Source organism: Beta vulgaris, chromosome 9 (assembly GCF_026745355.1).
Source record: "Beta vulgaris subsp. vulgaris cultivar EL10 chromosome 9, EL10.2, whole genome shotgun sequence".
NCBI classification, from domain to species: Eukaryota; Viridiplantae; Streptophyta; class Magnoliopsida; order Caryophyllales; family Amaranthaceae; genus Beta; species Beta vulgaris.
The window spans coordinates 34,180,567-34,190,769 of NC_079210.1; the positions used below are offsets into that span (position 1 = coordinate 34,180,567).

The following is a 10,203-nucleotide window of genomic DNA, read 5'->3' on the forward strand; positions in this document are numbered from 1 at the left end:
TAGTGGAATGGACGAGGAGCCTAATCCTCAAGCAAAGGTGTTTCTTGACCTATTAAAGGCTTCTGAGGAACCATTGTACGAAGGGAGCTCCATGTCCGTGTTGGAAATGGCATCTAGAATAGTATCTCTGAAATGTGAGTATAATTTGCCACATAGGTGTGTTGATGCGTTTGCTTCATTAGTGAAAGAAGCAATACCTAACAACAACAACATGAGTAACACATTTTACGATACGAAGAAGATTTTGGGGGATTAGAGCTTCCCCACGAGAGGATTCATGCGTGCCCCAAAGGTTGTATGTTATTTTGGAGAACTGATGCACACTTGGACAGATGTAAGTGTGCGATAGCGACAGATACAAAAGGACTTCTAAGGGGTCTTTAGTTCCAATGAAAGTTCATTTATTTCCAATCACACCGAGATTGCAAAGGTTGTATGCAACAAAAAATGTTGCAGAAATGACATGGCATGCCAAAAATCCGAGAGCCGAAGACAAAATGGCTCACCCTAGCGAAGTGAAGCTTGGAAGCATTTGGATAGATCCTTTGACGAATTTGCATCTGAGCCTAGGAATGTTCGGCTCGGTTTGTGTACCGATGGGTTTGGTCCACATGGAAAGTTTGGGGGTCAGTATTCATGTTGGCCGGTCATCTTAACCCCGTACAACTTGCCGCCATCGATGTGCATGAAGAAACCCTTCATGTTCCTTTCGTTGCTCGTTCCTGGTCCTAAAAATCCGAAGGGGAACTTGGATGTGTACATGCAACCCTTAATAGGAATTGAAGCAATTATGGGATGTTGGAGCAACAACTTATGATATTTCTAGGAAACAAAATTTAATATGCGTGCTGCCATTCTTTGGACAATAAGTGATTTTCCTGCGTACGGTATGCTATCTGGTTGGGCTACAGCTGGGAAAAAGGCATGTCCTTACTGTTTGGACAAATCTAAAGCTTTTTGGCTCGACCATGGGGGTAAAGTTTCTTGGTTTGATTGTCACCGTCAATTCCTACCCCTAGATCATCCTTTTCGTAACAACAAAGTAGCTTTTTGCAGAAATAAGGTTGAAAAAGGGTCTCCCACACATCATGTCTGGGGAAGAGTTGTGGTTGTGTTAAAGACTTGCCAAAGGCTACAGATGGGCCGAAGCACTTAATACTTTGAAAAAGTTGAAAAAAGGGTGGTTCAAACAAAGATGTCTTTGGGAGATCCCATACTGGAAAACTCTCCATCTTCGTAACAACCTTTACGTCACGCACATTGAGAAACTTTTTCGACCAACTAATTCACACAATTATGGATGTGAAAAAACAGACATCAGACACTGTTGCATCCAGAAAAGACATTGCTAAATTGTGTAAAAGGCCTCAACTTCATGTTACCAAGGATGCGAACGGAAAAGAAACTCCACCAAAAGCGCCTTTCGCACTGGACATAGCCCAAAGGAAAGTATTATGCAACTGGGTGAGAGATTTAAAATTTCCAGATGGTTATGCTTCCGACTTAACAAGATGTGTGGACATGCAGTCCGGTAAGCTGCACAGTATGAAAAGTCATGACTGTCATTCTTCATGGAAAGATTTTACCGATAGCATTAAAGGAGTTGCTCCCGGTTCATGTGTGGAAAGCTGTTACTGAGATCAGCCTCTTTTTTCGTGATTTGTGTTGCTCCACCATCACAGTAAGAGACATGGAAAGATTGGAAAAGAACATAGCCGAGATCCTTTGTAAACTTGAAAAGATTTTCCCACCATCATTCTTCAATTCCATGGAACACTTACCGGTTCACCTTCCACGCGAAGCTAGGCTATGTGGTCCCGTACAATACCGTTGGATGTATCCCTTTGAAAGGTACCTTATCTTTCATTTTCATATATCCTTTTTTTATCGTTCTTCACAATTATGTAACTCTTTTCATAACCACTTTATTAGGTTCCTTAATCATTTAAAACGCAAAATTGGTAACAAGGCTCGTGTGGAGGGTTCTATTTGTAATGCGTACTTGTGCGAAGAGATTGCAAACTTCTGTTCCAACTATTTTCAGCAAGGAGTGGATACTAAGACACGAGATTTAGGCCGTAATGTCACTGATGAAGTTGATAGGATGCTCGATGAAAATGTCCCAGAACTATTTAGAGTTGATTGTGGTCGGCCGTCAAAGCAGGTGGAAAACGATTTTTAACTGAAGCAGAACTTCAACGTGCACACCTATATGTGTTAGCAAATACAGGCATCTTACAAGAATTTGAAAAGTAAAACACTTGTTATTAATCATACTATTTACAAATTTAATTTTATTTTAATTTAGACATTGACAATTGTTATGATTGTAAGGGGTTTCGAGGACCACATTCTTCAAATTCGACCTACTTACGTGCAGAAGATGTGTGGGTGCAACATGAAGCAGAATACCTTGATTGGTTTAGATCGAAAGTGAGTTTGTGTAACTATTAAATCTCGCTTGATAAAAAGTTTATCTAACATATGAATTATTTTAATAGGTTATTCAAGACAAACCAAATGATGATGTACTGTTTGCTTTAGCAATGGGTCCTTCGACATTAGTTCGCACTTGGAATGGATACTATGTTAATGGATACAATTTCCAAACACAAGGATCAAGCAAACACAAGTCCACCATGAATTATGAGTGTGTGTGTGTCTAATGACGGAGGGAGTGATTTCTTTGGGATTCTAGATGATGTTATAGAATTGAAGTTTACTGGTGCACTTAGGCAATATAACACTATTTTATTCAAGTGCAATTGGATGGACAATGTCAGGGGAATGAACATCGATCAATACAAGCTAGTTGAATTAACCATACCAAGAAATACCCCAAGTTTGATCCCTTTGTGCTATCATACCAGGTTAGCCAAGTATACTTCGCACCGTACCCAAGCTTGAAAAGAGATCGTGCTCAATGGTGGGCTGTGTTTAGGACAAAGGCAAGGTCTGTGATTGATGCTCCTGTTGACTTCGACTTCCTTCAGGAGACAAGTGTTGGGACTCCAACTCTTTCTGATCCAAGTGATATTCCCGATTATGAAGAGGGTAATGATGTTGAGTGTGTTCAAGCAGATGATGAAGATATTTTGGTCGAAGTCCCCTCAGGTGATGATGAAGAAGAGTCTAGTTTCGAGTCTGGAGATAGCGAGGATGATGACGATGAAGATGATGGTTTTTGGGATGACGATAGTGATGATGAACTAAGCGAGGATGGGAATTCACTTTGATTTGTTTTAGTTTATCATAACTTGTATTAACACCATTTATATTAAAGTTCGTGACTTTTGTAATGATATGTTGAAGATTACTTGTTATTTTGTAATTATATGTTGAAGATTACTTGTTATTTTGTAATGATGCTAGATTTTTCTTCACTTTGATGGTAGACGATATTTTGTTATGATGGTACACTAACGATTAATTATCCACTATGATTTATAAATTTGTTTTTTTATATAGGTAATCATGTCTAATCCTAGGGGCGCGGAGGTCGAGATGGCTTAGGTGGAAGCCAAGGTCGTGGGCATTTGATTCGCAGGGAGCTTTTTGAGTCACCAGGAGCTCCAGAATCCCCGAACCTTGGCTCTCAGACGCAACGTGATGATTCACAGGCACGTGACATTGGTGACCACGTACCGGAGACGCCGAGCAGCCAGAGGGAGGAAGCTGAAGGGTCAAACCGTGCATCAAAAAGGTTTTAAGCCCTACTGGATTGTGGTAAATTTCTAAATTAATATATGATTCATAATATTTATATTTTCAATAATATTGACAATTTAAGTGTTTGTTTTCAATTCAGGTTTGATGATAACAAAGTTAGCGGATCCATCACTGACATTTCTAGGGTCATTTTCGAGAACTTGTTAACTACGTGAGAGTGGACGATGCAACAAACGCATTGGTGAATCATTCACGGTATGTATAAATCGAATTTGAAAATTTAAATTATTATATTAGTTTATTAACAACTTTTTAATGTTTTTAAAGCTCTTTATGAATGGGCTCCTGAGTTAGATGGCCAAGTCAGAAAAGCATACCAGATGAAAGCTGGAAACTCGTTTGAGAGACTTGCAGTATTGGGTGCTCAACAAAGCTAAAGAAAGGCCAAAATGGTTGGGGAACACCATTTATGAAACAATGAAAAAAAAAGTCAGGAGCCCGCATTCCTCGAGAAATTGGAGAAGGCGAAGAAGAACCGAGGAGGTGGCTCCCTGTCTAATCCAGTTGAGCCTTCACACTTTCAGGGTTCCATCTCCGCGACACAACATGCTAAAAAGATGGTAAGAATGTTTCATATGTATTACTTAGTTTGAATATCATGATTTTTTCCGCATATGTAAAAAACAAAGTCTTTGTTCAACAATGTGTACAGGCAAAGAGTAGAGGAGGAGTACTCCCTACCGCCCCCGAGTTGTTCTTGAAGACTCATTTTAAAACTGTTGCTAGAAAAGGAGAAATAGCATGAATATGAGTTATTTTAGGTTAGTTTGAATCATAAACACCTCAAATATGATATATATACTTAGTATAATGTGTTAGATTGTAGTTTAGATTGAAATTACAAAATATAGGCAAGTTAGAACCAAATATAGGTCATTTAGCTCATTTAAGGCCATATTACTTGAAAATGCATGAATATGAGTTATTTTAGGTTTGTTTGAATCATAAACGCCTCTAATATGATATATATACTTAGTATAATGTGTTGGATTGTAGTTTAGATTAAAAATACAAAATATAGGCAAGTTAGAACCAAATATAGGTCATTTAGCTCATTTTAGGCCATATTTCTTGAAAATGCATGAATATGAGTTGGTTTAGGTTAGTTTAAATCATGAACACCTCAAATATGATATATATACTTAGTATAATGTGTTAGATTGTAGTTTAGATTGAAATTACAAAATATAGGCAAGTTAGAACCAAATATAGGTCATTTAGCTCATTTTAGGCCATATTTCTTGAAAATGCATGAATATGAGTTGGTTTAAGTTAGTTTGAATCATAAACATCTCAAATATGATATATATATACTTAGTATAATGTGTTAGATTGTAGTTTAGATTGAAATTACAAAATATAGGCAAGTTAGAACCAAATATAGGTCATTTAGCTCATGTTAGGCCATATTTCTTGAAAATGCATGAATATGAGTTGGTTTAGGCTAGTTTGAATCATAAACACCTCAAATATGATATATATACTTAGTATAATGTGTTAGATTGTAGTTTAGATTGAAATTACAAATTATAGGCAAGTTAGAACCAAATATAGGTCATTTAGCTTATTTTTTGCCATATTTCTTGAAAATGCATGAATATGAGTTGGTTTAGGTTAGTTTGAATCATAAACACCTCAAATATGATATATATACTTAGTATAATGTGTTAGATTGTAGTTTAGATTGAAATTACAAAATATAGGCAAGTTAGAACCAAATATAGGTCATTTAGCTCATTTTAGGCCATATTTCTTGAAAATGCATGAATATGCGTTGGTTTAGGTTAGTTTGAATCATAAACACCTCAAATATGATATATATATATATATACTTAGTATAATGTGTTAGATTGAAATTACAAAATATAGGCAAGTTAGAACCAAATATAGGTCATTTAGCTCATTTAAGGCCATATTACTTGAAAATGCATGAATATGAGTTATTTTAGGTTAGTTTGAATCATAAACACCTCTAATATGATATATATACTTAGTATAATGTGTTGGATTGTAGTTTAGATTGAAAATACAAAATATAGGCAAGTTAGAACCAAATATTTAGCTCATTTTAGGCCATATTTCTTGAAAATGCATGAATATGAGTATTTAACCAAATGCAGGAGACATACAACAAGAAGCAGGATGATTGTACCACTCAGGGGTCACAGCCGAACCCAGATTTGTTGTATTGGGAGACAGTGGGTGGGAGGAACAGAGGTAAAGTGCAGGGGTTGGGTCAGGGAGATCATTTGTACTACAACTCTACATCGGGGCGAGGAGATGGCTCTTCACAACCCTATGCGCCGTCTATTTATTCTCAGCTTGAGGCGCAGGTAGAGGCAAAGGTCGCTGCACGGATGGAAGAAGCGGAGGCAAGGTTCGCAGCACGGCTGGAAGAGTCAAATCGGGCCCTCGTCCAAGAAATGATGCGGAAATGTCTAATTTCGGCCACTTGTTCTCTGGTTGCAACACAGGACCCTCTCCACAACGAAGACCAGACGATGACCCAGGGTCTGCTAGTGGGACTGGTGGTACCAAGACACCCACGACAGTGTAGTTTTTTTTGGTTTTGGCAACTAGATTACTAACTTATAGTGTATATTTCTTTGCATATATCTAGCTTTGATTTTAGTTGTGTAGGTATACTTTTTTGGAACTCGATTTTGACTTGATTTTCCGACAGCGGTATCTATTTTGCGTACATATAACTAATCTAGGTAGTTTGTCTAATTATAGACATTTATAACTTATTCCCCGACATCGGGATGCATTTTGTGTACATAAATCTAATCCATTTTGATGTTTAAATTACATATTTTTTTAGTTAGAATGCGAAGGAGGCAATGCGGGCTCAGGTTTAATGTAGTATATTTCGGTGCTGGTTGATTGTACAGGTTCAGGTTTAATTATAATATATAATATTATAATACTATTTAACGTAATAAAAATATATGACGACGGCTAAACTTCAGACAACGACGGCTAAACGGTCGTTGCTCAAAGAAGGTGCCGCTGATGGCTAGACATAAAGTAACGACGGCTTTACCACAACAGCGACGGCTTAAAGCCGACGGCAAATCAGTGTCTGCTTTGAGCTGACGTTCGTGCAACGACGGCTCAAAACGGTCGGTAAATCAGCGACAGAGCTAAACCGTCGGTGATGCAAATATAACGACCGTCTGCTGCCACAGATGCTAATTGGGTAAAGAACCGTCGGTAGTATTTTAACGACGGCTTGGCCGTCGTTGATTTGCCAAATATCGTCTACATCTGCAACGTCCGGCTTTCAGCGACGGTTGGCCGTCGTTGATAGTAATACCGACGGCTTTTTTATGATTAACGTCGGCTTTTAGCCGTCGTTATTGACGTGTATTCTTGTAGTGGTAGATCATATAAAGGGAAACCCATTGAGCCTGAAATTAATATACAATCTTATTGTTTGAGTCTCAAAGATGTAGTTGTAGATATTTGACAATTTGTGGCACATACATACAAATGCATTATTTTTTTGTGAATACTTATAATGTAATTACCTTTATTGCAGTATTATTACGGCATTGGTCGAACCTATTCTCACGAGAAAATTGATGAACTCAAATAGTTGTGCGTGGATTACATATGTCGGAGATCAACAAGAAGCACAAATGATGAATGAGTTCTAACTTCCCGCCTAATTTTTTTTACCTTAATCCATTTTTGGATGTACATTATATTTTTGGATTTGGATATTAATATCATGTGGATGTGGCTAGTCTAGATTTGATTGTTTATGATTTAGATTAATATTGATTTGTATATATAGTAGTTTTTGGAAGTTTAGAATAATGAATATTCGTTGAATTATATTGTGAAATAAAATTTTGGGATTCAATTTGTTGGTTGTAAGATCCTATGGATTGAGTATTATATAGCAGGTACTGTACGAAATTTTTGAGCTGCTGCAATTAACGCCTGCTCACAGGTGAGAATATGATAATTAAAAAAACAAATATCATAGATAACAGTTATAGGTATTATATGTTATAGGAAAACATAACAGTTATTCAAGATAAGTGTTAAATTTTCCTTCTTCCAATTTGTCATATAAATAGCAAACATAACACTTATTTACAAAATGTGTTATCTAGCGGTATAACGTGTATTATAAATGACTGTTATGTTTTCTCTGGCAAACATAACACTTTCGTCAGGTGTTATGTTTACTTTACATTACATTGACTTGGATAACACCTCAAAACTGTTATGTAAAGCCTTATTTAACAGTTATCTTTGCCATTTTTTGTAGTAGTGAACCCCGGTAATCTTCACATCAAATTTAATTAAAATTTCCGTAACAAGAGCTCCATAACCAACAACAAATCCTTTTTCAATACAATGACTCATGTGTTGAATTATCGAGGACGGAAAATTTATGTGTTTGTGGGAGGCGAGGCAGTGAATGTAAATCAAGTCTAACATGCTAACTTAAGCACGCTTAGAAAGGCGAGGTAAAAGGGCTTTCTTTAAAATGTGGAAGAGTATTTTGTGGTAAGGAGAAAGAAGATTGTGATCAAGAAAGGTTGTGCCTCGTTTTCCACCATATTTCACAATATCATAAAAGGGATAAGAGCCTCGTTGTTTCTTGAAATATACATCAGTTCCCTTCACAGGAACACCGAGTAGATTTCCCAAAAATCAGCATTGAAATCAATTTGAGTTCCCTTAACAAGAGTAGAACAAATTCCTTCTTCATCAATTGAAAAGTTTTCACAATATTCATCCATATGTTTAGGAATTAGACATTGTCCATAACAATTTTCGAAAAGGTGTTCCCAACCTTGAAATTTAATCAATTCAAGCAAATGACGAAAATTAACCTTTCTACATCAAGAAATATCAATGCATAAGCCATGAACATACCGTGTTGCGACGGATTTTCTTTTTGCAACCTTGATTGTTCCTCTCACAGGAACAGTCGATTCCCCCTCAATTTTTGCATGCGATTCCTCCACTTCCATTTCCCAAGTTTCTTCAGTTTGCTTCCTCCTTCTCAAGACCCGTTTTGATGGATTGAGAGAGATATCCATGGGGTGTGAGTGGAACAGGGAGAGGGTTTTTCGGGTTTTTGGTTAGAGAATGTGAGAAGTTTGTGAGATGTTCATGATTTTGGAAGGTTTTCGGTTTTATTTGAGGTGAAAAGGGGTAAGGTTTGGTTTAGGGGGTAAACTAGGGAGTAATTTATGAACGAAGGTGAAAAGTAAAATAAATTTACTTACCCGTGTATTGTACACGGTTTGAAGAGAGGAAAAAATAAAGAAAATTAAATAAAGAAATTAAAGATAATATTTCCCAACTAATTTGAGATATGTTAGGAAAGAATAAAAGAATTAAGATCAGATTTTTAGGAGAGAAAATCTGAACAGAATATTTTTGGATTTTGTTTTTGAATTCGAAAATTAAATAATAATTCCTAGATTTAATATGATGGGAACAGCGTTTGGGAACAGCGAATGGGAACAACAAGTTTTGCTACTTTGGAACGCAATTAATCATTTAATCCCTTGTCAACTCTTAAGGCATAGAATTGTCTTATGAACAATAAGGGGAATATTATTGGACCTTGGTGAGTAGTTTTCAGACATTTTGAGTTATACATATGAAATAATCATATAAAGATTGTGATGCATTTTAAACAAATAAAAACATCAAATTTATTCACACATACCTAATGTCAAAGAGTCAGACCAATAGGGAGAAAGATTATAGCAATTATTGCAACTTAATCAAGTCAAGTTCAAGTCTCAGTTTTTCAAACCTATCTCTATTTAAGAGCTTAGTCAGAATATCAGCAATCTGACGTTCAGTTTCACAAAATTCCATTTTAATGTGGCCCTTCTCAACATTATCCTTAAGAAAATGATGCCTAATATGGATATGCTTAACTCTAGAATGATGCACGGGATCTTTAAAAATGCTAATTGCACTAGTATTATCACAATAGATAGGAACACAATTAAAGTAAATTTCATAGTCACGAAATTGCTGTTTTATCCATAGCATTTGGGAACAACATGTTGCTGCTGCAACATATTCGGCCTCAGATGTAGATAAAGCAATTGTGTTTTGCTTCTTGGTACTCCAAGAAACTAAACTATGACTAAGGATCTGAACCATACCTAATCATGTACTCTTTCTATTGACCAGATCTCCAGCATCGTCAGCATCTGCAAATCCTTTCAATTCTAAGGTATCACTTCTTGAATAGAATAGGCTCAAATCATTTGTTCCTTTGAGGTATCTTAGGATTCTCTTCACTGTTGTGAGATGAGATTCCGTTGGATTGGCTTGAAACCTTGCACATAGCCCTACACTAAAAGCAATATCAAGATGACTTGCAGTTAGATATAATAACGAGCCAATCATACCTTGATACTTGGTTTGATCCACACTTGTTCCTATAGTATCCTCATCCAATCTGGTTGAAGTTCCCATATG

The 10,203-nt window shown here is 36.5% G+C and overlaps 2 protein-coding genes across 2 annotated transcripts; both read left to right on the forward strand.

Annotated features, from left to right (window-relative positions):
- The first annotated feature begins 1,588 nt into the window (after window positions 1-1,588).
- LOC130590131 (uncharacterized) lies at window positions 1,589-2,183 on the forward strand. Its single transcript, XM_057392101.1, has 2 exons — window positions 1,589-1,851; window positions 1,933-2,183. Exons 1-2 carry the CDS (start codon window positions 1,691-1,693, stop codon window positions 2,180-2,182), a joined length of 411 nt encoding a protein of 136 aa, XP_057248084.1. The 5' UTR covers window positions 1,589-1,690; the 3' UTR covers window position 2,183.
- A 740-nt stretch (window positions 2,184-2,923) lies between these two features.
- Window positions 2,924-6,286, forward strand: LOC130590205 (uncharacterized). Its single transcript, XM_057392241.1, has 6 exons — window positions 2,924-2,935; window positions 2,994-3,180; window positions 3,568-3,703; window positions 3,809-3,824; window positions 5,850-5,946; window positions 6,063-6,286. The coding sequence occupies exons 1-6, from the start codon at window positions 2,924-2,926 to the stop codon at window positions 6,284-6,286; spliced, it is 672 nt and encodes a 223-aa protein (XP_057248224.1).
- Window positions 6,287-10,203: the final 3,917 nt, after the last annotated feature.